Source organism: Phaseolus vulgaris, chromosome 8 (assembly GCF_000499845.2).
Source record: "Phaseolus vulgaris cultivar G19833 chromosome 8, P. vulgaris v2.0, whole genome shotgun sequence".
NCBI lineage: Eukaryota > Viridiplantae > Streptophyta > Magnoliopsida > Fabales > Fabaceae > Phaseolus > Phaseolus vulgaris.
The window spans coordinates 5,592,390-5,618,891 of record NC_023752.2 but is presented as its reverse complement, the minus strand read 5'-3'; the positions used below and the strand labels follow the sequence as shown (position 1 = coordinate 5,618,891).

Here is a 26,502-nt window from a genome sequence, read left to right as displayed (position 1 = left end):
AAATATCTATACTGACACTCAATCAATGCATTGATAAATCACCTGAAGAGGATTATGATAACATGTTCAAAAGGACAACTATTTAATGGTTTGTTAATGCAAGATCAAGTAACAGTATAACACTTCTGTTTCGTATAAAATTACAAAAATCTTACAAAGGAGCTTTTAATCACAACTAGAAAAAAGAAACCAACGAAAACCAAATGAACACGACTTATGTCATCCACACAACCTCAACCTTTTTTTATTTCTTTCCTATGAGTTTACAAGAGAAAGCCCCCAGCAGCAAATAGCACCAGAGCTGAACACCAATAATGAACAACAAAGAATCAATTTAAACAGTAAAATGAAAATAACTGACATGCAACAATTTTCTAGCATATGTCAGCATCTCTCAAAATTGTTAAAGCCATTCGTCATCTGGGTAGGCTTGCAATCTTTTACACACTCATTTCCAGTCCATCCAAGTCGCAATCCTGTACATGAAATGTTTTTATTTAGTTGCATTTCACAGTGAAAGTGAGTGAAATGAATGGAAAATTGCCATTTTGAACAGGCTGCCAAAAATACCGAAGTCAAGAATGTGCTTTATTACTATATCGCATACCAAATAAATCGAACACTACTCCAGAAGATAACAACAGACTGAAAGATTACCAATTAATCTTGCCAAGTTCAGTTGTAAGGTTAGAAGTTTCTTTGGCAATGATAGGGCACCATGGTTCTACAAGTTGATAGGACATGGTAAGATGTAATATTTACTTTGCATAACAGGCATTCTAACAGATAACTTGTATAAACTAAGTAACAAAAAGAAACAAATTTGTATAAACAATAAAAGGAGCACACCAAATACATGTCATCAACTTTAGCTGACAAACTGTAGAAGCTAATTTTAAAAAAGAAGATAATGAATGCAGGAAAATTATTATACAAATAAGTTTTTTCAGTAAGAAACATTTTTAGAATTTTTTTAACTTCAGTTAGCAAGCATAGAATGAAAGGACAAGTATAATAATCACTCAAAAACAGTGAAAAAACGTACAAGCATTTCGCCGTAGAAAACTATTTCCATTGGGACTAAAAAGCATTGTCTTCCTTTCATGTCCAGATGATAAAAGTTCTTGCATCCTCTCCGGCCAGTCAGAGTTCAATCGGCGGGCAAAATCTTCGACTTCCCTGTGTTCAAATGGTCACCAAGCACACATAAGGTTTGCATTACACTCTCCTAAAAGCACATTTATATAACATCACCATAAAAAACCCTTTACATCAAAATGTTACCTTCTACACCTAAAATGATGAAAAGAAAAGACAGTTAATGCAAGGGTAGCTATTGGACCCTGCACATGTAAACACTAATTTTGTTTAAGAGCAGGGAGATTCGTACAGCTGTAACTAGGAATGTTAATTATAGTTAGTGAAGGTAGTTATCCAATTGTAACTAATTCAAGATGCTGTCATCATCATCATATATATATATATATAATTAATATCTGAAACTGAATTCACTTCAGCAGTGATCAGCACATTTTGAAATAAAACTTCACACTATTCTCTGAAAATTCTTCTCTTCAGTTTCTGTTGATTACAGTTTCAAAAACTATTTCTATTCCTGTTGTAAAGAATAATGCTGACTATGCTATAACCAGCCATTCTCTTTTTACGTGGCATGGCATCTAAAACTAGGGTGTCCCAATGGAATATTCCACTCATCTATGAGGACTGTACAACCACAATGAAATATTCCACTCATCTATGAGAACTGTACAACCACAATGGAATATTCCACTCATCTATAAAAGCACTCTCAAATTTTGTTCAGCCTGCTATGTTGAAAAAACACATCGACTACCTTCTTTCTACAACTTAAAATTCACCACTAGAATTAGTATATAGTGATTTGTAGAACCTGCTCCTCTAACATCCACCAATTTTCTGTACTTCATTACTTTTATTGATGCTTATTCTAAATTGACTTGGACATGCCCACTCGAAAACAAGTCAGAAACCTTCATCACTTTTCAACAATTTAATTTCATAGCTGAAACATTGTTTAAAAGCAAACTAAACCTCTTCAAATTAATTGGGGAGAGGAGTTTCGCCCACTCACCACCAAGCTTTTGAATGACTCGGGCATTATACATAGGCTCATCTTCCCTCAAACAAAATACCAAAATGGTGTAGTAGAAAGAAAACAAAGAACACAGTCAAATTGGGTCTATCCCTACACAGTCATGCCTCTATGCCCTTAAAACTACAGGATCATGCATTTATTGTCTCATTCTTCCTCAACAAACTTCATCACTCCATCAGTTTACTTTGCAGTTCCTTACACACAATTGTTCAACCAAATGCCGAATACTCATTCCAAGAGTCTTTCAGTGTGCTTGTTCCCCTATTCTCAGACCTTATAATACTCAATTTCAATTTTAAGTCCCATGAGTGTATCTTTTCAGGGTACTGCAACTCTTACAAGGGCAACAAATGCTATCTCCTGCTGGTACATTGTTCATTTCAAAAGAAATTCAATTAAATTAAATTTCCCCACAAAGAATTCCGGTCACCTGATCCTCAACCTATTCCAGCTACAATTCCATTGGTGTACTAGTTTTTGTTTCAATTGCTGACAACTTTATACACCATTAAATACATTTAATCTAGGTAGTTATGCAGTTGTTACCAACCTTGGGTGCTAGCATCAGTATATATATATATATATATATATTGCTGATATCTGAAACTGAAATTCATTATAACAATAATCAACATATTTAGAAATAAAACATTGCACTCGTCTCTGAAATTCTCCCTCTTCTAATAATTAAAAAGTGTCAAACACTGCACTAAGTGTTGGCTCGTAAGAGTAAGATATTCAGAAGCTACAGGCTTGATTCCTTGTAAACCAATAAGAAAAGTTGTAATAAACTTAAGAAATAGTAGAAGCAGAGCTAAAGTGGCAATTCAATTACCATCATAATATTGCTAAAGACTTGCTGAGAAAATAGGGAAGTATTAGTTGCCCTCCTAAGCAAGTAATTCTTAAATACTTATACCATTATATATGTTTACCAGTATTAATAATTAAAATGAACCAGGAAGTCATTAAATATTAGATTAAATTTTTTCTTGAATACAGGCACATGCACACTATCCAAACTAATTGCATTACCCATCTAATAGTTTTACAATATTCATGGTCAAGAAAAATTAATGGTTAGTTGATATAGGATACAAAATATTACTAAATTGATCATTCTCATCCAGAAAACAACAAAGATAAAAAATACAAAAACTTGTAAAGTCCAACAAATTGGCATTGCCATATCTTCCTCTGATAAACACAAACACTTCATGCCATATTCAACACTAGATGACTCAAAAAGTACAATTTGTAGAAGTATAGTGTTCAATCATTCTGATGCCTTGTCCTCTGCATATGCTATACTCCACACACAAAATATTCTGCAATGCTACAGATCACTAATGAGAAGAAAAGCTAGTGATCTGCCACTGCAACTATGCTAAAGATAATGATAGCCACCCACAATAAAAAATAGATTTTAGAAACAACATAGTGCAAACATTATAATTAGTGTGTCCTTGGTTCAAGCCTATTCGGAGAAATAATTGTTCTTTTCTAATCAGAACTTCCTAAGAGAGCTTTAAGAAAATTATTTCTCCCAGAAAGGTATTTCCAAACATGCACTAGGAATGTAGCCCCACCTGTCAATTTTTTCCTGAAGTGCAGGATCAATCCCATCATCTATATCTCCATCGTCAAACTCCTTATGAGCAAAAACATCTTCTGTATGTGAAATTGAAGTCTCCGCAATTATATCAGCTTCAGAATTTGGGTGTCTGATGTTTTGACCATTTACTTCCTATCATGAGATAGAAAAAGGCAGCACTTGTAATTTACATGATACATAATTGATTTTTTTTCATAAAATAAAACAGAACAGAATATTTACAACAACCTTCTTAGTCACTTTAGAAGCTTCCGTCAGAGAAGAGCTCTTCTGATGTTGCTCTTTTTTCCTTCTATTTTTCTTTTTATTCTTAGAAGTTTTAATGCCCTTTGGATCTGTAACGAAATTCTTCATCATTAATTAAGCTTTAAAAGGAATTAAACCAGAAAAAAAAAAGATACAGCTCTCAAAATATTGCCCCCAAAGAATTATGAAACTATTCTAAATAAAACAAGTAAAAGCTGCAAGACATGAGTAACGAAAACTATCAACAACCATGCTATATATAGACATAATGACATAGTAGGTTCAGTGATGCCATACAATTGTCACGTTAGGAAAACGGTCAATTGTATAGTCCTCATTAGTCATTGTCATTAATATCTTCCCTCTTATTGCAATCATACCAATCATTATATCCATCATGCAGGTTTCACAGAAATAATTTCATGTGGCCCAAAAATAATATAAAATAGAAAGACTTCAATTAGGGCTGAACTGGTATATATTTCACCAATGTACAGAAAGAATCAGGAAGTAAACTAAAGAAAAATAGGGATTAAAATGCTTTACCTTCATCATCTCCATTAATAAAAGACAAAAGATCATCAACTGAACGTTTATCTACATGCTCTTCTTCAGCTTCAACACTCTGAAACATCCAAAGGACCAATTCTCATTAAATTCAACAATCTAAAATTTAGGACAGGAAAGAGATACAAGAAAACATTTCTTGGCAGCAAAAGTTCAATTTAATTGGGATGTCGTATTAAGGAATAAGGAATAAGGAATACATTATACAATCTCACATATACTTCATTTAGTACGATAAATAAAGAAACAACACTCGTACCTTCAACCTCTCACGCTCTTTTAGTTCTTTCCTCTTCTTGGCATACAATCTATTCAAAAGCCTGATCCTTGGGTCATCAGTTGTGTTTTTCAAGGGCTCCAACTTCTCTTCCTAGATCAAAAGCATGTGTGAAAAAAGAGAAATAAAGATGAAAGAAGACATAATTGGCATACAGTGTTCTCACAAGCACCAGACACCTCAGTTAGATCATCAGGCAAATGAAATATTTCGCGTATCTCCTCTGGAGATTTTCCTTCAATTATCCGTGCAAGTGCCCGACTTGTAAGATCAACCAATGGCTTCAACTGAAGGCTATCTGCAGCAGATGTCAACTCACATAGCCGCTTCGTGTCCATCCTAACAAATTTCTCATCGTAAGACTTCCTTTCCTGTACAAAGAATAACCCCCAGGTTAGATCATCTTGACATATATTGTTGTTCAGCTCTAAATTATCTTTTTAAAAAGATAATAACAATGTACAAGCATTAAAGAGGTAGGCAGAACAGGTAGTAGAACCTTGTTTGAGCGACCTGGTACTAGATGAAAACGACAATAATCAAAAATTAAGCTCAATATTGCAGGACTGACTCGCTGAGGAAGACATATTGCACAATTCTTGGAAGACCCCATCCCTTTTTGTATTATCTCTTTACAAATCAATGGGCAATACATTGCAATTTCTTGTTCCACTTGTTGGATTGAACCATCTGATGTCTCAAGCCAGATATAAGGCTTCATCATCTGAAATTTTTTATATGAAATTAAGGATCTATCGGGATTTGGGACAGAAAATAAATACACAAGCTTTTTGCTTCTCTGGCAGAACCAAATACTCTAAAGTGGGTGAATAACTCCTTTTGTCAGCTGTATTCTGTTAGTTTGTTATGGCTGATAAATTTAACACACTGAAAAACTAATCTAGTGGAGTACCAGCTCATTAATAATTAATTTTAATGATACTGAGTTCTTTGATAATAATTAACAAATTGATACTTAAACCATACTAGTACTGATTAACATACAGGAAAACTAATCCAGCTAAATTTCTCTAAACCCATCATCCTTTCAAGAGCCAAAACTAAAGATAATTCATATTCTTGTCTAAAATCTCAACCTGTATAACACCACTTAATTATCTACAGTTTCTAAAATCTCAACTACTCCTGAGGGGAAAAACAATAAACATTGTAAAAGGGTGATATTCACAACAAAATTTCACTTATTCAAATATTTTTAAATTGAGAAATTCAGATACAGTAATGGTTAAAGATCACATATCGACTAGAAATATGACAAAATGATAATTTATAAGTGAGTGCAAACCTCAGATTTCAAGCCAGTTTTGTGAGGTTGAATTAAGTATAAAGTTCACTTTCTGAGATGGTATCAAAGTCTATCCTAACAAGCGTTCTCTACTCCAATGCTTGAGAAGTTCAACTCTCGGAGGGAATGCTTACAAGTAGATTTTGTGAAGTTCAATTAGGTTTAAAGTCTACTTTCTAAGACGGTATTAAAGTTTATCAAAGCCTATCTTATCGAGATTTGTTGGACCCATTGTGACACCTGCAATCAGACCCCGCACAAAAATGTTCAATCTTCAACATGAGAAAGTCTGTTAAAGATTCTACATCAATTAGATATATGATCAAATTATAATATATAAGTGGGTGCAAACTCACTTTTCAACCCATTTTTATGAGTTTGAATTAACTTTAAATTCAACTTTCTAAGAGTAACAAAGATTAATACTAATCAAGTTCTTAAACATATACAACAAAATGTGCTCTTTACCCTTTACAAATAAAGAATAAAAGAACAAATTAAGCAGGCATGGCTACTAAATAAAAATGAGACGAACAAGATAAAAAGCCCAAAGTGATACAACTTTAAGTAAAACTTTAACCTCTGAACTATATGGATAGATTAAGAAGAAAAAAAAACTCAGTAAAAAAAGTAGCATACCTCCGGTTTAATAACTGCCATGTCAATTTCTGACATATTAAACCAATTTGAAAAGTAAAATCTATTGATGAAAGTTTCTGTGATGCAAGCAATATTAGCCGGGGTACAGATTTAAACTTCAAATTCAGACAGCCAGATAATGCATCCAGTTGTAATAGCAATTCTGCAATCAGGATTAAGAAGCTCCAGCAGCATCTCTCAAATGCATGGTCCGTAAAAATATTTGCAAAACAGATGTAAACTTGCAAAAGAGAAGAATGGAGAATAATTTAGCACCTTGCAAGTTTAGAGCGACAACTGTAAAAAAACAGAACAAGAAGTCACTATGAGCAGAAAATGCCATTATAGAAATGAATAGTAAGTAAACATATACTACTTACAAATTAAGGATGATAACATAAACATGTTGACCGTAACAAAGTGCCAAAAATGGTAAATTCTCTAAAGTAATTCACACACATACGTAGATGCAGAGCGAAGGATGCCTTTATTGCTATTCAAATCTATATCTACATAGAGAGTTTGAACCCATAGTTTTTGCTTCACCAATAGGTGCATGCAAATACTTATAATGATTTAACAAACAACAGCCCTATTTTCATTTAGGTTTTTTTGAACAAGTGATCAACCGTTGCATTATAAGCTATGTGCTATTTGTGTCTAAGATATCATTGTAAATTTCTTAGTTTTATAACAAAAAATAGTTATTAGTACTTTTTACATATCAAACAACAAACACCTAATGCACCCTCTTACACCAATTCTTAAAAAGGAAACTTCGGATGCAAGAATTGCAGAATAGCCTAGCAAGCTACCCTTAAATTCATCTAATCAATACTTTGCTCTTGTTTAAAAATTCTACAAAAACTTACAGTCACAAGTTAGAAGTTTCTTTTACCGTCTTGAAAAAACTTAAACCATATAAAAACTCACAAGGACCAATCTTTCATTATCACCCAGCATCCTCCAATTATATCACATTAATTCTCATATAAAAACAGGCACTCAAGTAGTAAACCAAAAGCACTTCCCCATCACATCAAGAATTCCCATTCCCATAACACTACAACTACAATCACCCGTCTCCAGTACAAGTCATTGCAGACTAAAAAAGACAACCTAAACTTTATCATTTCCATTGCAAAACAAAATCACTAACACTATCCTTGGTCACAACATCATTCCCCGGTAGCAAAAATAAATAAATAACCCAACAGCAACAGCAAAAACAGCAACATATAAAGGTTACGTGGGGTCACACAAAAAAAACACATTTTGAAGATGACCCGCGATTATTTACCACGTGCTAATGTCGGAAAGGCACTAAGATGTGGCAAAGATAAAATGGGAAACGTTTTCTTGCATTCAAATAGAGCTAGGCAATCCATGTGTTAGAGAGAGAGAGAGAGAGAGAGAGAGAGAGCAAGAGCGAGAGAGGAAGAAGAAGATGAAGAGGTGGAGGAAGAGGAAGAGGAAGAGGGGATTGAGTACCTGAGAAGAGAAAGAAGAAAGGGGTTTGCTTTGAAATGGAGGGAATTGGCGGTTGTCGGCGATGGACAGAAATGGATAGATAGAATGGAAGAGAGAGAAACAAGAGAGAGAAAGAGATTTTGATTTAGATGAATAAAAATATGAAAGAAAATTGGAAAAGAAGAGTTTTTTTTTTAATTCTTATTGTTGAGATACAAAATTTGCAGAATGAGGAGGAGTTGTACACGACGCCGTATAGAGCTGAGAGCCTTTTTGTCTCCTTTTGAAATGGGTTGTGATGGGCCTTGTATTATTCAACCACAAAAGTTTGCTTCCTTCACCCCTCAATTTGAACCTGCACCCCCACAGCTTTTCAAAAGATAATTTTATACTTTTTTTAAGTCATTTTTGTTCTGGAAAATTTTATGAAATAATTTTTTTGAAATTTATGAAATAAATTTTAGAAAATATTTTTTAAATAAACTTTCCAGAATGCAATAGGGGTGCAAGAAGTAATTCCCTTTAACCTCACAGAGTTGGGCTGACCAATGAGATCTGGTTTTGTGATTCATTGAAACTTGCACCCCTACATTTTTCTTCCAGAACCCTTACATTTTTTAAAAAACCAACATTAACCTTCCTATTTTTATTTGAAAATTCATCATTTTGGGGTTTATAGGTTTCCAGAATGTAGGTTATGTAGGTTATGTGAAATCTATGGATTGATGAATCCATAATATATTTTTTTTACTTATGAATTGATGGATTTGGAATGATTTTTTGACTCATGGATTGGTGGATCCGAAATGTATTTTTTGACTTAAAGATTGGTGAATCCACAATGTATTTTTTGACTTATAAATTGGTGGATGTGGAATATATTTTTTGACTTTTGATATTTAGTTGTGATTTTCAATAATTTTTTGGAATTTCATGAAAGATTTAAATTTATAGAAGTTAAGTAATAGATAAGTTAAATAACATATAAATGAAATACTCATAAATTTATAATTTTTTAAGTTTTTAATTGAAAATGGTGTTTTGACTTAAAACTTCAAAGCTAATTTATAACTCCAATCAAACTCATGTTAACCCTAGTAACAAAATTTGAAGACGTATTTGTTTATAAATTCAGTTTATAATCTTCACTAGGTTTATTAGAATTCAAAATCAAATTTAATAATTTATCAGAAATTGAAAATAATAATTCTTTAAAAATAGTAATTTATGAAAATCGTTGCACTCAAACTTTTATGTATTTAATTACGAGATAGGATCCATTGATACCAAATGTTAAGCTTATATTAATAATTTTCCATGTGATAGGAATTTAACAACTCTAACTATTGAATTATTTGATATTAAATTTTACATAATTTAGACATTCGTTAATGTGTTACCTAACAACATGATTTACTTACAGTTTAATAGAATATTACAATAAAATAGTGTTTAAATATTAATTAGGTTTTTATTTGCATTAAATTTTATAATTTTAGTATATTGTATTTAAACTTTAAAAACTTTGTTGGAGCTTCTTACTCCTAAAATTCAATTCTCAAGTTGCAACTACCAAATATTAGAAGGGCATTTAAAAATTAATTAAATAAATAACAGTTTATATTCAAATAAAATATTTTAATTAAAAATAATGAAAAATTCACTTATTACACACTTAAATAATTAACATGTCATTTATTCATATACTTATTTTTATTACCTATATCTATTATACAGAAGAACATTTGAATTAACACGTTATTGATGTTTTTTACCTGACAATATTTATTTCAATATTTAGCAACACAATCAATAAATATGATTAAAATATAAACAAAATTAAAATGATTGTATCAAAACTGTATTTTTTGCAATTGTAATTAATTTTTAATGAACTCCATTCTTCGAGAAACACATGTTCCCATATAAAACCACAAAACACTTTAACGTTGGTCAAGCCTCCACGTGTCCAACCAAATATTCCACGTATGAAAATAACATCACCTCAGAAAATAACATCACTTGCTATTTTTGAAATACTGAAAACAAAAAATTGAAGAAAATCATTAAAAAATAATAATAATAAATATTATCCTGCACTTTTCCGACAGGGACTTAACTTAAGTTTCAATTTTTTATATTCCCATATTAACCCTCAGTTCACTTCCTATTATCATCTCACCAATACCAAAAGCACACTGATCCAAAGGGGTATATCAATAATTTCATGTTTCTGTACAGTTGACCCATTGTTTGCAAGGATGACGTGCCACGTGCCACACTCTCCACCCTCTTTTTTATTGCTAAAAAAGTAACTGGAATTTAATATTCTATTTTTAAGAAAAAGATATCCCAAAAAATTATCTAATCATTATGGAAAATTGTTATTATGATTAATGAACAAAGGGATGAGATTTTTTTTTATTTTTTTTGTAGTTTTTAATGGTTTTTCAAAACAGGTTCTATCATTTGGTTTGCTTATCCAATAGCTTAGCATAGCATAGAGGGAGAGATTTGCATTATCCATGGATGACATCACATCATTTTGCTGAATTTGAATTATGTTTTTGTGCTGTGACATGGTGTGAGATCCTTCTTCTCATCTTTCACTTCTCACTTTCATAGCTCCTCACTTGCATTACCAATGGCTCTGGGTGGTTTGCTTTCCAACAGAAACTTCACTTCTTTCACTGCACCAGGTTTTTCTTCCTCAACCATCATTCTTTTCACTCTACTAATTTTATCTTTTTCTTATACTATTTTACGCAGTTATTCTTAATCTTATGGATTAAATTGTCACTTTGTTCTTTTTTGCTTTCTAGCTTACTATTGCTAGAGATTTCTTTGCCTTTACTTTCTCATTATTGTAGATGTTTATCCATAGAGGTGTAGATAGTAAAGCCAAACGTTGGAGTTAGATATTGAAGATTTTTTTGTTCAAAACACATTTTCCCACAATCTTTTTATAGCAGGAAGGAGGGGGAACTTATGGAATGATGATGACCCTTTTCATGGTCTGTGCCAACAATTGCCTAGAGTGGCTTTTGGTAAAATTCTAGCTGTTTCTTGAAAACTTGCTTTAGAGATGAAACTTTTGAGTATTCAGAGATATTTTTTCTCAATGATTTAACTTGGTAGCAAGTAACATCCTCTGATGCACGTTTCACTGATTTGGCTCTCCACAATCCAACTAGTTCTCCAAGGGAAAAAACATTTGACATTCCACTTTCTGAAACCAAGCTTTTTTTTTATGTTGTTTGAGGCACAATAGTTACCAGAATTTATACATACATATCCTTATGGGGATGTAGTTGATCTGATAAAGTTATGGATGGAGAAAAGCATGGATAACTTTTTCGGTAGTTTATTTTGATGACAGAGTTATATATTGTTCAGCAATGCATGGAAATTATGTTAAGTTTGAGATTGTGTATCAATTAGGTTTGATTTTGATTCTCTTGAAACCCTCAAAGCTTGCTTTATGTAGATCACTACAGTAGCCTATGAACAAAAATTTTAGCAACTGTTTGATATGGACAGGAAATGTATATCAATTGGGAAAGGATCTATCACCTCATAGAGGGGACATTTCTTGTGCATTTGTTGCACGTTATGGTGGTCAGGTTGCAAAGGATCCTTTCTCAAGAGGCTGGCATGGGATGCGTTTTCATGCTAGAGAACCTTTAAATGAGAAAGTTTCAAAAGCAATACCAACATTTCAAGATGAAGTGCATCGTTGTTCTTCAATATCCCAGAAATCTATTCACTGCATGAACATGAAACTCAACGCCAGAAGATTTCAATGCTATCTCTCTTCAGATCCCTATAGTTGTAGCCTTATTCAACAAAGAGCAGTATATGGACTAGGATTAAGCAAAGTTGGTAAGGCTAATCCGGCTTGTGTTCATTACAAGTCAGAATCGGAGGTGGATCCCCTTGCATCAACTGAAGGGACAGGTGAAGCCATTCTCTTGGAAGGGAATGCTCCACAAGTATCTTCTTGGTGGCAGAAGTTTCCTAAGCGTTGGGTTATTGTATTGCTATGTTTTGCAGCATTTCTGCTGTGCAACATGGACCGTGTGAGTGTTTTCATTTGGTATTCAGACAATTTAAATTACAATATATTAATGTTTACCATGTCTCATATTCCCAATATATTCATTCCTTCATATTTCACTGGGTTGGCATTGCAGAGTCTCTACTGTCTCCAATATTGTACTACTTTTTATGCAGAAGCTGTTATTATGGTTTTTCTTTAACTAACAAGACAATGTGATGTTATGAGAAAGATAAAAAGAAAATTTAATAGATCCTGAATAAATAATGGTAGTCCCTACTATAATTTTTGGTCTCAACTCAATCTCTGTAATATCACATTGTGATGTTAGTAACATGAATGGGTCCAAATCTTTTCAATTATATCAATCATTTGATATGTAGTTGTGTTTTTAAATTTCCCTATTCTTGATAGTTGTGTTTTTAATATGAACTACTGATGCTTCTTCTCCATTATAATATACAGGTGAATATGAGCATAGCAATACTTCCAATGTCACAAGAATTTAAGTGGAACAGTGCAACAGTTGGCCTAATTCAGTCATCTTTTTTCTGGGGCTATCTTCTTACTCAGGTGTGACTGCTATATCAGCTATCCTGAACATATTAATAACAATGAAACAAAGGATGAGGGTATGTAAAGCAAGAGAAATAGGGTTTTTGATATTAGCCTAATAGAGAGTGTAAAAATACAAGGCATAATAAAGATATAAATATATAAACATGACAAGAGCATAAAGACTAAAACTATCCTTAACTAATATATATAATATTATCTAACACATATTACTTTAAACGACAAATTGATACCATATATTTATCTTCTAGCAGGCAATAGAGTACCGCTGCTAGTTGAGCTTGGATAAATTTATGTTTTTTTAAGAGAACATGGCCTAGAAACTCAAATCTTTAACTGTCTTGTCATAGTTGCATACTGACATTTATGCAATGTTGTTTTGTTTTTCTGGTTTAGGTCCTCGGTGGCATATGGGCAGACAAACTTGGTGGGAAGCTAGTGCTAGGTTTTGGAGTTGTCTGGTGGTCAATGGCAACAATTTTAACACCTATTGCTGCAAGATTTGGGCTCCCTTGTTTGCTTATTATGCGTGCATTTATGGGGATCGGTGAGGTTGGTCTATCATATATCTATTATACTACATGGTTTCATCAACTTGGTTAAGGAAACATGTTCTTATGGTCACTTATCCAGCCATCTATTCTTATGCATAACCAACTATCAGCTTTAAAAAAGGATACATGAAAAGAAAATTACAAAACTGGAGTTAAATTGAGTTTTTCTCCCTTTTTCAAATATCTTTGTAAAGACAAAATATGAGTTTTGTCACTAAATTAGGAAGGTTGAAATTCTATTCTAGTGCTAAATTCAGATTATGATAGGATATAAAATCCGTATAGTTGAGGGGAAAATAGGTCGGGATCAGATCAATTCCTGATATTTTAGAAATAGGCTGTTTTTATTCCTTTCCTATTTATATGCTGTAAACCATTAACGTGAGAATCAGAACATAGTTATATTCCCTTCCTAATTACTAGTTTCAAAAGCACTGAACCGGTAAGCGGAGTTCTGAATCATCTTAATAACCTTCTAAGACTCTTAGGATATATGCTTCATCTTGGTAAAAATGCTAGGATAGGATGTACAAATGTTAAACTTGATCTATCATACACTTTATAGCTATACTTGAGGATTTCACACACGTGATAAACATATCAGCTTTTTGTAAAATCTCATCTGAATCTTAATGCTTTGGTGGTCATCATAATTTGGAGTGTCAACTGTTTAGGCTCTCACAAGCTTTATTATGAACTTTGGCTCGATAAGATTGCTTGCAACTTTCTATCGTGTAAGCATGAAGAAAAAGTTAGAAAACTAGCCTCAAAGCATGGACTTTATTCTCCTTTAAAACAGACAGGGAAAGTGATGCACAAATGCAACCAAGATAGACAAACATACCTTCATAGTTTATGACCTCTACCCTCCAAAACTAAGCTATCCATGTGTAAATAATACAAACAAAAGGATGATATTTTACCATATGAATGATCTCATGTTGAAAGTCTAAGCATATAGGCAAGAATCTTAATCTTAAGATTTAGAACCTCACCATGCTAATTCTTTGTTTTCAGGGTGTTGCCATGCCTGCTATGAATAATATGCTTTCCAAGTGGATTCCAGTTTCAGAGAGAAGCAGATCACTTGCCCTAGTATATAGTGGCATGTACCTTGGTTCGGTGGTTGGCTTGGCATTCTCACCGTTGCTAATCCAAAAATTTGGGTGGCCATCAGTTTTTTACTCTTTTGGATCCCTTGGAAGTCTTTGGTTTGCCTTGTGGTTAAAAAAGGTAAGTAAGTTTCACTTAATTTTCTCAATGTATCTTTTCCTAATGGAAAAAATGTTTGAGAGGAGGAAAAAAGAACCTTCCCCCTGACAATCCATAATTAAGGGGACGGTCTAAAAAGTGTTTCATAGTGTATGACTTCAATTTCATCAGTATGCAAGTTTATTTTCAAGAATATTGATCCATTGACTGGATATAAGAGCAGACCAACTTTCTTGCACAATAAGGTCTCTGAAATTCTATTTAGATGGAAACACATTATCATTGCACAGAAAATTCTAAATGGCAGGGGTACTCCTTAGTTTCCTGCTTAGCCTGTTGACTCATTTCCTTTCATCTCTGTTGGGCTCTACCAGGCATATAGCTCCCCAAAAGATGACCCAGATCTTGGGGTAGAGGAGAAAAGGTTCATACTAGAAGGCAATGTATCAAACGCACCTGTTTCTTCCATTCCTTGGAAATTAATTTTATCAAAAGCACCTGTTTGGGCTCTTATAATCTCCCACTTCTGTCACAATTGGGGGACTTTTATTCTTTTGACCTGGATGCCTACTTATTATAATCAGGTACTAACTTTTTATTAAATTTAACCACTTCCTTTAGTTGTATGTATCTGTACAGTGAACTCATTACTTAGTACATCACATTATATTTCTGCTTTTAGGCCACTGAATGAATAGACTAATCATTTTCTCAGGTTCTGAAGTTCAACCTCACTGAATCTGGGCTCTTATGTGTTCTTCCATGGTTAACCATGGCTGCTTCTGCAAATATTGGTGGGTGGATTGCTGACACACTTGTGAGAAAAGGCCTCTCCATAACAACTGTTCGAAAGGCAAGAAAACCATTGCTCTTGTAGCAGAATTTTGTCATGCATGGCCAACTGCTATCTATATACATGATGTTCTCAATGGAATATCTTTTTTCTTAAATAATAGTACTAGGCATCCATTCATTTCGGTGCTAAATAGAAGGAAATATTTTGCATTGATTTCACTCTTCAAAATGATTCTGCTTTTAATGCTTTTGAGTTTGCAGATCATGCAATCAATAGGGTTTCTGGGTCCTGCCTTTTTTCTTTCTCAGCTGAGCAATGTCAAAACACCTGCCATGGCTGTACTGTGCATGGTGTGTTGTCAGGTATGAGATTCCTCTATTTTTTGAAGCATTAGAACCTCTACAACATGTTTCCATATGTTCTAAATATATGCAGAATCACCTTAATTTAGCCATAATGTTATTTTCTTGACAGGGATCTGATGCATTCTCACAATCTGGTCTATATTCCAATCACCAAGACATTGGACCCCGCTATGCTGTGAGTATTTGCTTTCCTAATATCTGTGGCCTCAACCGATAAACTGAAAATTTTGAGCTTAATAGTGTTAAATACTATTAGTAAAACGAATATGGCATATCACCAACACAATTTTACCAAAAGATTAAAGACTACAATACACTTCACTTCAACTATTCTTCTTGATACTCATACATCAAAATATGCCTCTATCATATTATTCACGAGATTCAATTTCAGGGTGTATTGCTTGGCCTATCAAATACGGCAGGAGTGCTTGCTGGTGTCTTTGGTACAGCTGCAACTGGTTTAATACTCCAGCGAGGTCTAAGAGTTCCCTCTTTATTTTGAAGTTTACTTTTTTTTTTGCAACTTTTTTCTTGGTTTTCAATCATGTGATCTTTTATTGCAGGTTCTTGGAATGATGTTTTTAAGGTTGCTGTCGTTTTGTACATAATAGGCACATTGGTGTGGAATATCTTTTCTACTGGGGAGAAAGTTATTGACTGAAGTTACATGTCAAGGAAAGTGTAGCCTTTTTAGCCATGGAAATATGGAAACGGATGGAACACTAATCTGATTACCAAACATGTCTTGGAAGATCAAACCCCCTAAAAAAGTAGAAAAAGAGACACCATGGAAGTTTTCACCATAAACCATGGCCTTTGATATAAAAGTTTCTCCAAGAAATCTTGGATTAATTTTGCTCCTTTTCTGCAACACTCCTCTACAGTGAGTTTGTTTCTAAAATGAGTAAGTAAAGGTGTGTCTACCTCCTTTATATATTAGATACATTTTTACTTGCTTACTTTATAGCCAAACTCAGTAATAAACTCACTTTACTCCATGAACTCAAGTGCTTTCTGTATAGAAAGTCAGTGGGCTCTTTCCTCATGTCAAACCTCATCTAAGCATACACAAGCTCAATATATACATGTTATTTAAGAACACTACCTCATGACACCAACATGTAAATTAGATTATTCAGCTATTTTATTATATCTCTCTAAGGACATTTGTATCTTTATCTTTTTCATTTTATCAATGTTTTAAAAAATAATTGAACTAATAAAAACATTAATACATGATTTATTGATCTAATTATAATTCAGTTTGTGATGCAATTGGTGATGATTATTGAGAAATGATTTAATGAATCTCTGTTATGATTTTGTAATTTTTAGTAAATTTTCATTAATAACAAAAGTTGCGTTAGAATTAATGTGTTTTAAGTATTAGTGTGTGTATAATTTATAAAATGACAAATTAACAATATGATAAAATAAAATTAACAAATCATATAACATAATATTTATCTATCTACATCACATCCATGAGTTCATTTTACAATAATTTAGACAAACACTGACCTTAAACAATTCAGAAGACAAGAATATAAATAAAATTGTCTACATTATCTAATAGTGATAAAAATGCTCTACTCAGCAGGGAAGTTGTGAATGAAATACCAATTTTTGCGTGTTTGGGTTATTAATAGATCATTTGAGGCAAGATTTTGACTGCTTTTTAAGGCCAATGGTTTTAATTAGTTTAATTTTATCAGTAGAGGGTTTAGTTCATGGTCTAACTGATCTCACTAATTGGTTTCCCAATACTTACTTCAACGCGTCATTTTTCATTGTAATTCATAGAAACAAACACAAGAATTTTTCTGCCATAAATCTTACAATAATAAGGCAACTTTAAAGATGCCAACATTAAAAATTGATTTAAAAAATTAAGGTACATCTACATTGTTTCTTACAAGGTACTAAACTTCAAATAAAAATGTAAATGATACAAATCAACATAAAACCAGCAAAATATGTCACAAAGAATTATCGATCCCCCCATTCAACATCCATGAATTGCTGCCATGGTCACAATTATCCATTCTATCCGTTGGTTTGACTTCAAGCATTCTAAGGAGATTCCATGTTTCATGTTGATGACAGTAGATCACAGTAGAGGTTGTATGCACTTGGCAGATCTGTAAGAGAAGAAAGTTGATATCCCAGCTTTGTGAAACGTTGATGCCAAAGATACTAACTTCTATACAAATACTTTGATAATGGGAACTTAAGGCTCCTTGCAACCTGCTTAAGAAAATTGAAAGCATTACTTCTTGTTTATAGTTTATGTGTATATTGAATCTCTTTACATAAACAATACCAAAGAATTTTGAGGGAGAGTTCATAGATGTCACCTTCAAAGCCAGATCTTCTGAAATGGTTGATCGATACCGGGTTGAGCCCTCAATTGGACAGCTTCTACCTTTGAATATAAAATTAGCATTGCATAGACTAGACAACTGCAAAAGAACGTCAGACATCAGTCCACCGTTGCCACCTTCAATAACAAATCCATCATTGTTTGGTTCTTCCTCATCTTCTGAGACTGACACAAGGCACTGAAAGATGGCTAATAACCTCTCCAAAGGGAAAGTCCCAGGTCCTTTCATTAGTAGCTCTTCTTCTAAAGTTTCCTTCCGTTCCATCGCTTTCTCAGAAGGCCTACACATGAAAAAACACAACTCAGAAAAAAGCAGTGCTCTATAAAGAAATGAAACAAAAAAGAGAGTAAAGCTATCTTTTAACAACAGGCTACAAAAGAAAAACATCCAATCGGACAATAGTTAGAATTTTAATTCCTACAAAGACAAAAATGAAAAGGAAATTAAGTACATGGGAAAAAGACCAGAAAAAGGCTTCATTCACAACGATGAAGAGTGTTAAATCATATTACTTTGTTTTCATAACAAGACATATTTGGTATTAACATTAAATCATCATACTTACTTCCTCTTCCGCTTTCGATTATCAGAACCACCTTTGGAATCAAAAAGTGAAGCATCAAGAGTGGCGGGGTTTCTGGAGGCAAGGAATGCTGAAATCAGAAGATACTTTGCACTAGTAGACATATGAAAATCAAGACTGCCAAGTTCTTCAGATTTCTCCAATCTCCTGGGATTTCCCTTCCTCTTTTCCTCTTTCCGGGTCTCCACTTCAGTAGAAGAAAGGGATGAAACCTTAAATATCTCATTCAAAGAGGGGCCAATATAAGGGCTGATATGAGCAAGCAGCCTTCGCCTCATCTGTTGATCAGGAGCAACTCCCTTTCCCTTATCACTTAAAGGTTCGCAATATTTTTCATATAGTGGCTTTAAGGCAGCAGACAAATCACCAACTTGCTTAGTAATTCCATAAAAAGACTTCAGAACTACACTGCAAGAAAAAGACATAAAATTCTTCACTATATGAGATTACGTAAAGCAGAAAATGGAAAGAGATATAGGGATGGAGTATGTTACTCGAGAAATGAGGAATAAAGCTTCTGGTTCACTTGGTTTCTTAATAATATTTGACGAATATCACCTTCTGTGTAATCAGGAAAGTAAACGGGGATAGGCTCTACATATCCCATGTTAGAGTAAAATGTGTCTGGGGAAGTACTGCTGATAAAAATCAGACCCACCTCATGCATCTTTAGCATATCATAGAGATTAAATAGCAAGGGCAATATAGTAGAACTATTATCCCATTCCCTAACAAGATGAAAATTGTCAAACACCAAGTAGATCATGTTTCCAATTTTCTCTTCTGTCGTCTTATTTGAGACCAACTTCTCTGACTTCTCTTTAAGATTGTTTATAACATTGGTCAATGCTTCCCGAAGAAAGTTGACAAAATCAGACGGTCTGTCACAGCGTTTTGCATTTGCATAACCGTTGGCAGCATTTTTTCTATGGAGAAATAACTGATTTAGAATAGATTCAAACAAGATACCCTGGTTATAACATGTCCTACAACTAGAATAAACGAGAGGCCTGTTGAGATGCCTGAACAATTGAAGAATGATACTGGTTTTTCCCGTAGAAGGACCTCCATATACAAACAAAGGAAGCATTGGTGAATTCAAAGGTCCCAAAAGACGCACAATCTCAAGAATCTGGCTTCTTCTACCAGGAAAGTCGGAAATTATGTCATCTAGACTGATCGGATTTCCTCCAACAAAAAGGTCGTTGATTGTTAGAGGATCAAGGTTATGTACTTTTGCTGCAATTACATTATTTGATGTGGATGTTGGAGATGAAGCTGAAGACCTTGTCATTCTTCTTGGGGGTTGTGAGGTTTTCTCTTTATCCATTGTCTCAACCGCTGACGATCCTTAACTTCTGATCAATGATGAAACCATCAATTAGAAATGAATGAAAAGGATACATCAGTAAGTATGAATACCAACAGTTGTTGTAGAACATATTATACCAACAATACAGTGGTAGCCCAAACCCAACCCAATATCATAATGGAAAAGTCCAATCTGGCACAAGTATAAGAAGCACATATTATTATCTATAATAGCACTTATCAGAAAATCACAACCACTTCCTCCCAAAGAAAACAAAACCAACGCAACCTTTGGGTTCTCAATCCACCATTTGATCGGCATCGATTAACATGAGTACATTATCCAATCCAATGAATACTCAAGTAGGCATTAAAAACTTGATCATAATCACACAGATGGACATTCATATACAGCATTGATTAATGTCACAGTAAAAATTGTAGTTAAATGGATGTTTCCTTTCAAGAACAAATCTTAATATTAATGATTTCAGTGATATCTATCTAAAACAAAAACTGAAAATACAGTGTGTAAATGACATTAAGTTTATCCGACAACAACTGGATCACACAATTCTTCACCTAAAGGATTCCCATTTTTTATATAGAAAATAATGAGAAAATTTCCAAATAATAAAATATGTGAAAATCTTAAAGGAACCCTGTCACAGTGTGGGCGAAGAATCTAAAGATAAACACACTCACTCCCAAACATTGTTCGCAAAACAACTCAAACAGATAATAAAAATTCAAATAATTATTATTCTATCGTAATGAAAGCGCTGTCTAACACCACAACCAAGTTTAGACAGAGGAAAACCCAGAAGACAAAGTAGAAACAATGTGGCCTAGAAAATCAATCTCTGACCCGACCGAACTCAAAGCAATTAATGGTAAAGAAGCCAAGTAATAATAATGCATCTTTGTCCAACAACGTAATTTTCTAACCAAATTTCACATTTGATAAATTGGGCTTCATCCCATTGAAGTGTACTTTCAAGCACAAGAATTGGGTCACTCCAATTCCCAGTTTTTCAGACCCACTTTCAAAACACTGAACTTTTCATTGTTGATCACCCCTCACCAGCAACAAAAAAGAGTAGAGATTTCACATCCCAATGGAGAAAATAAACAGAACAGAAAATATCCAAATTGAAAAACAATAGCAACACTTGAGAAACATGGACATGCAGTTGAATCTGTAAGTCAGCGTTAGAGGACGAAAATCGTGTAGAACAGTGGAGAGAGAGAGAGAGAGAGAGAAAGAGAGAGAGAAGTTACCTTATTGGTGAAATGAATGAAGAGAAGAGAGAAATCAAAGTGTTTTAACTGTGGGTTTGGGTTGCAAACTCAACAGTGATGGCGCCAAAACGAATCGACACGACCGCGAAAAGTGACCTAAGTTTTCTGTGTCGGCTCTTATTTTCTTTTTTTGTTCCTATATTAAGGTTAGCAATAATATTTTAAGGTTTTAAAGCGAAATAATAGGCAATATATTTTATTTTATATATATATATGAGTAGTTCATAATACAAATATACATCATATAAAAAAACAAATACATAATTTTTAAATTATATATTTTATTTTATTAAGTATTTTAATATACACACATATAATAGATATACGATTTTATTGAAAACTATATATTTTATTATATTAAATAGATGATATAATTAAAATATGCATCACATTTTCTTTAATTTACTTACATTAGATTAAATTATGTTCAAACCAAACTTTAGAAAACATTATCCATTAGATGTCTAACACCTTCTCTTTATATACAAGTACCTTTTATATATTTTGCATCCTAAGTTTAGAATCAAAATTATAACATTCTAAATGTGAATAATATGAACAATATTTTTATTTTAACAACACTCTAAAATTTTGAAATTAAGAATTGAATTATTTTCCATAAAAAAATAATATTTTATTAATTATAAAGCAATTATACATTAAAGTATTGTAGAAAGAAAATGCATTCCAATTAAACTTTATAATAATGCACTTTAGATTATATATTTTTTCCCTTGCTATGCTTTCCTTGCATAATATCATCATAAAGACTAAGCTATTTAACCTGTGTGGTTTATAGATAAAAAAAAAAACAAAAAAAAATACTTCACATATGCCACCATACATAATTAGAAATATGAGAATAAAATGAGATGAAAAAAGAGCTAATATGTGTTGGTATTTATTTTCTGGAAAGTATTAGATGTTGAAATGATCATTTTGTCATTGTATATATTAATAAATTATATAAGTTTATTTATTAAATTATATAAAAAAATGATTACGAAATTAAGATGTTAATTTAGTTATACATATAATTTACCATCTTAAATATTATACACATTAAATTTGTCCTTTGAAAATAAAAATAATAAATAAATTTATAATATATAAATAACACCACATGACAAAAAGAAAACCTTACCCCACTAAGTGAGGTGGATTAAGTGGATAACAATAACAATTAATTAACATGGTTAAAAACTACATTTTCAGAAATAATTTGTCTGATAAGTAATTAATATATAAAAATAAATATTTAATGAATATTTTATCTAAATCGGACCATAACTGTTTAATTTATTTTCAAAATACATTAGTTTTTAAAGTTAAACTTATCAAAAGGTCTTAGTGACATAGAACAAATAAATGATTAGTCTTTTTATATAAACAAAGGAAATGTTATATGTGAGTACTAATAATATTAAAATAATAATGTACATACGAGGTAACATAAATTTATAGTGAGATAGAAAATTTGTAACCAACTAAGCTCGAGTTAGTGGATTATGTAAGTTAATTTCACCTAAACATGTTTTGATTTCTAACTTATTTTATATATTTATTGCATTATTGAAACAAGTTTAATTGGTCTGCCTATTTATTGTGGTATAACTAAGAATAATTTATAGTAGGTTAACTCACTTATTTATTGTAGTTTAAAATGTTATATTGAGTTTAATGAGAAAAATCAAAATTCATATTAAAAATGAGTTACAATTTAAGTTCAATAAGTTTAAATTCATTTAAGTCACAGGTTAAATAAGTTAAATTCATTTTTATCTATACTAACAAAATCCAATCCAATTAGACTAGATAGTCGAATTTTAATTCATTTTAACATTCCTACCACCAAAGAAAATATTACACACATTTTATTCTGATACATAATTAGTTGGTTGCATATATTTTTCAATTGTAATAAATGCAAGTCTAAGGACTATTTTCACATAAGTTAAGTACTCAGACATACCTTAGCTCAACCAAACATAAGTACAAACTCTAAATTATAAATACATTACTCCAACAACGTAAGGGAAAATCGACAAGAGAAGGCCAAGATTCCAACATGTCATCAAAAGTCCAACAAACATGTTGCATAATCAACTAGCAACAAAATAAAAGAACATTAAATAAGTCATTCAAATATGATAATCACAACCATGTTAGGAATAGTGTGTTGCAACACTTTCTTTTTTTTGTCACACTTCATTTATGCAACATTTCCTACACACCATAATGTTAACAATAATTCCTCATTTTGACATTGGTAATATTATCCACACGTTTAGTAATTTTATCACATTTTTCAAATATAACTCCTTAGGAAAATTAAATAACACCTTATATGTAATTTCAATTTCTTTCTTGCAAAAGGACATAAGTCATCTCCTTTAAAACCAATATTTTGTTTGTAAATTATCCCAAATGGTAATTCATCCTCCACAAAAAATATTAACTTAAGTTGGAACCTTAATCTTTCACAACTTGGTTCACAAATAAATTGAGTCGGTCTTCAATTAATGAAAATATTGTATGTCATGACAAATGCGAAACTATCTTCAATATACTCTTTTCACTTTCACTTGTCTAAAACATTATTCCCTTATATGGTTTCATCAAACTTTAATGTAAAGTTCTACAACACAAATCACTCTTTATGTCAACCAAACACATATTTTACACATACTATCCCTTTTGACAAAAGTTTAAAAAAACATAAGATATTCATTTTCTAAATCATCATTCTCAACCATGTGTCATTCTAAATTTTGGTATTTTTATGTTTCTCACATTCCACCTTATGTTGTGATCAAATCACTTGGATTAAAAATCCATTCCACACACTTTTGTTAAATACTTCCATCACACCAATGCTTTTTTATTGTTTGGGTATTGAATATACACCTTCAACAAATATATTTTTCCACGTGGTTCATCTTTGTGAAAAAAAAAATCACCTCTATTTTTTCAACAAAACATAATTAAACATTCTTATATTTTTTATCTCTAACCTTTAATGCAACTTTAGAAAACATATTCACTTTGTTGCCTTCCTACTCTATTCGCTTTTTCCCTATGGGAAAATTTTTAGAATAGTAGTAAAGGCACAATCTCCTCTTCAATCTATTTTTCCCCAAAACATAATATTCACATAATGTATATAAAAAAATTCCAACAAACTGAGTGAATCATATGTTTATTCATAATCTACTTTAAAAAGAAGATATTTTGTCCTCTTAACTTATTTAATAACCTCTCTAAACCCTAAATCATAAACCCTAACATTGAACAAGATGCATACTATCAAATATACATACTTTTACTTATCTGTATAAGATTACTTCAAACCTTCTTCAAACCTCCTTCTCAATATCTTAAAGACAATTGTGTATATGGAGATGGGTCTATAATCCCCTAACTCTAATGATTTTCTCTCACAGGTGTTTAGAAGATAAATGAAATATTGATTTTTTTCATGTACCTTTCATTAACATATAACTCCTTATGATATTCTTTTTATCATATCCCAAAAGGTCTCAATAAAATAAAGTTATATCCATATGGCCTCAAACTTTTGGTTGCTTTACATTCTCATGTGATTTCTTTCACCCCTCTCTCAAATCTACTTATCAACACAACATTTTCATATCCGTTCCAAATTCTAATCCACATAACCAAAACTTCTTGGTTCCTCTCATGACTTTCAAACCTTTCCATTAACATAACATTTTTTTTTAAAGTCCTTCAAAATTCTACTACATCAAGCTTTCATCTACTCCACCTTTCCTTAACAACTTTTTAAAAAAAATAATTTCAGTTCCTCCTTAACTCTAACTTTCTTTTATCCATTCACCTCTAATACCCATTCTTCTTATGTGTTATTTTCCTCTTTCAATTAACACCGTTATGAAAATATTTGGAATTTTAATCACATTCCTTTAACAATTTTGTTTTAATTTTTTTTGTCTCAAAATCCTCTTATTATAAGTTGTCACCCTCCAAATTCTTCTTTTAGTTTTTTTCTCCAAAATATTTTTTCTTTTTGGGGTTCCCCATCCCCACCTCTCTTTTGTATCTTACTGACTTCCAACTCAACATACTTGTTTCTTCACCATATCCTCAAACTCCTCTTAATTCCACTTTTTTTTTTCTACTACATAATTGTTTTTCTTAAAGTACACATGTGCTTTATCATTGGATATTTATTTCCCTCCATGCTTCTTTCACCATATCCTTTAAACCTCTAATCCTCTAACCAACAGTCTAATACTCTTAAAGGTTTTAGTTCCCAATAAATGAGATATTATTTTAGAAGTAATGGACATTGTGGACAATAGTCTTGTCTTCTCTCTATAGCATTATACACTTCTAATTTTTTCTCGTTCCCCACTTTAGAATGAGACACTCAAATATGATATTTGTATATGATCTAAGTAAGAACATTTTACCTAATAAATCCAACAATAATTTATTAGTTAGAGTCTACTATGGTGGTGTCTTATATTCAAATTAATAAAATTGATTCTAAGGTGTAATTTTTCATTTCTATACTTTTAATTTAACCATATCACTAATTAATATAGAATTTCTGTCATTATGTAGATATATAATCAAAATGTAACGCACAATACCTTATAAGTCAATTTTGTTGCATCTAATTAATCCAAACTTAAATTATAATAAAATAGGCTAATAGGAAAAGAGAAGAAAAAAACAAGGAGTACACTAATAACTTCAGACACAATTGGTAAAACAGTTCTCAGTTTTAATTTCAATTGTAATATTTATTTACTTCCATTTGTATAGTTGCTCTTTAGTTTTTTTTTTCTTCTCAAGTGTTGCTTCAAATAAAAAGACATTGTAAATACATGTATCTATAAGTTTTTAAAAGTAAGAATAGACTACTTTTCAATTTTTTTACTGAAACATGCTTTCGTACCATTTATATGTAAGAACGGTTTTTCTGTAAGAATCAACAATAGTTTTTTTCACAGTAAAATAAATCATTTTCCAATTTTTCATCTCCATAACCTCCTTCTTAGTCTCTTTTTTTAAAAAAATTTTCTGGGGGTGGGAATGAACTAAAATTGAAGAATAGC

At 32.0% G+C, this 26,502-nt stretch overlaps 3 protein-coding genes across 17 annotated transcripts; 1 reads left to right on the top strand and 2 right to left on the bottom strand.

Annotated features, from left to right (window-relative positions):
- Positions 1-214: 214 nt before the first annotated feature.
- Positions 215-8,458, bottom strand: LOC137826185 (SKP1-like protein 21). Of its 11 annotated transcripts, XR_011083429.1 has the most exons (12): positions 8,279-8,421; positions 6,788-7,084; positions 6,149-6,388; positions 5,342-5,566; positions 5,022-5,213; positions 4,825-4,935; positions 4,545-4,623; positions 3,981-4,087; positions 3,727-3,884; positions 1,046-1,179; positions 658-724; positions 215-476 (listed from the first exon to the last, which is right to left on the bottom strand). XR_011083429.1 is itself a non-coding variant. In XM_068632071.1 (11 exons), coding segments are annotated over exons 3-11 (1,044 nt in total). In that variant the 5' UTR covers positions 6,824-6,950; positions 7,064-7,084; positions 8,279-8,421; the 3' UTR covers positions 215-474. The 11 variants fall into 11 exon arrangements, 4 of the variants coding, with proteins under 4 accessions (XP_068488172.1, XP_068488169.1, XP_068488170.1 ...); XR_011083426.1 differs by lacking the exon at positions 6,149-6,388 and having other exon boundaries at positions 8,279-8,458; XR_011083422.1 differs by lacking the exon at positions 6,149-6,388 and having other exon boundaries at positions 4,998-5,213.
- A 2,126-nt stretch (positions 8,459-10,584) lies between these two features.
- On the top strand, positions 10,585-16,981 carry LOC137826183 (ascorbate transporter, chloroplastic). 4 transcript variants are annotated; one of them, XM_068632063.1, is made up of 12 exons: positions 10,717-10,956; positions 11,230-11,304; positions 11,798-12,336; positions 12,780-12,887; positions 13,287-13,442; positions 14,462-14,677; positions 15,031-15,240; positions 15,372-15,509; positions 15,713-15,814; positions 15,927-15,992; positions 16,212-16,296; positions 16,384-16,981. In XM_068632063.1, exons 1-12 carry the CDS (start codon positions 10,902-10,904, stop codon positions 16,479-16,481), a joined length of 1,848 nt encoding a protein of 615 aa, XP_068488164.1. In that variant the 5' UTR covers positions 10,717-10,901; the 3' UTR covers positions 16,482-16,981. The 4 variants fall into 4 exon arrangements, with proteins under 4 accessions (XP_068488165.1, XP_068488164.1, XP_068488163.1 ...); XM_068632062.1 differs by having other exon boundaries at positions 11,227-11,304; XM_068632064.1 differs by lacking the exon at positions 11,230-11,304 and having other exon boundaries at positions 10,585-10,956.
- A 674-nt stretch (positions 16,982-17,655) lies between these two features.
- Positions 17,656-21,514, bottom strand: LOC137826182 (origin of replication complex subunit 5). Of its 2 annotated transcripts, none has more exons than XM_068632059.1 (5): positions 21,380-21,514; positions 19,282-20,145; positions 18,770-19,195; positions 18,178-18,484; positions 17,656-18,067 (listed from the first exon to the last, which is right to left on the bottom strand). In XM_068632059.1, exons 2-5 carry the CDS (start codon positions 20,115-20,117, stop codon positions 18,017-18,019), a joined length of 1,620 nt encoding a protein of 539 aa, XP_068488160.1. In that variant the 5' UTR covers positions 20,118-20,145; positions 21,380-21,514; the 3' UTR covers positions 17,656-18,016. The 2 variants fall into 2 exon arrangements, with proteins under 2 accessions (XP_068488160.1, XP_068488162.1); XM_068632061.1 differs by lacking the exon at positions 21,380-21,514 and adding an exon at positions 21,047-21,301.
- Between the last annotated feature and the right edge of the window lie 4,988 nt (positions 21,515-26,502).

Bases quoted from the DNA above. Each gene is read 5' to 3' on its own strand.
- LOC137826185 (XM_068632068.1), bottom strand. From the start codon at position 6,823: ATGTCAGAAATTGACATGGCAGTTATTAAACCGGAG. The intron at 5,567-6,787 runs GTATGCTACTTT...AAAAAATTTCAG, and splicing joins TGGCAGTTATTAAACCGGAG to ATGATGAAGCCTTATATCTG. The intron at 4,936-4,997 runs GTATGCCAATTA...CTTTTGATCTAG, and splicing joins CTGGTGCTTGTGAGAACACT to GAAGAGAAGTTGGAGCCCTT.
- LOC137826183 (XM_068632062.1), top strand. From the start codon at position 10,902: ATGGCTCTGGGTGGTTTGCTTTCCAACAGAAACTTCACTTCTTTCACT. The intron at 10,957-11,226 runs GTTTTTCTTCCT...ATCTTTTTATAG, and splicing joins CACTTCTTTCACTGCACCAG to CAGGAAGGAGGGGGAACTTA. The intron at 15,993-16,211 runs GTGAGTATTTGC...ATTCAATTTCAG, and splicing joins ACATTGGACCCCGCTATGCT to GGTGTATTGCTTGGCCTATC.
- LOC137826182 (XM_068632059.1), bottom strand. From the start codon at position 20,117: ATGGATAAAGAGAAAACCTCACAACCCCCAAGAAGAATGACAAGGTCT. The intron at 18,485-18,769 runs GTAAGTATGATG...TTTCATGTGTAG, and splicing joins AATCGAAAGCGGAAGAGGAA to GCCTTCTGAGAAAGCGATGG. The intron at 18,068-18,177 runs GTGACATCTATG...TTTCTTAAGCAG, and splicing joins CAGAAGATCTGGCTTTGAAG to GTTGCAAGGAGCCTTAAGTT.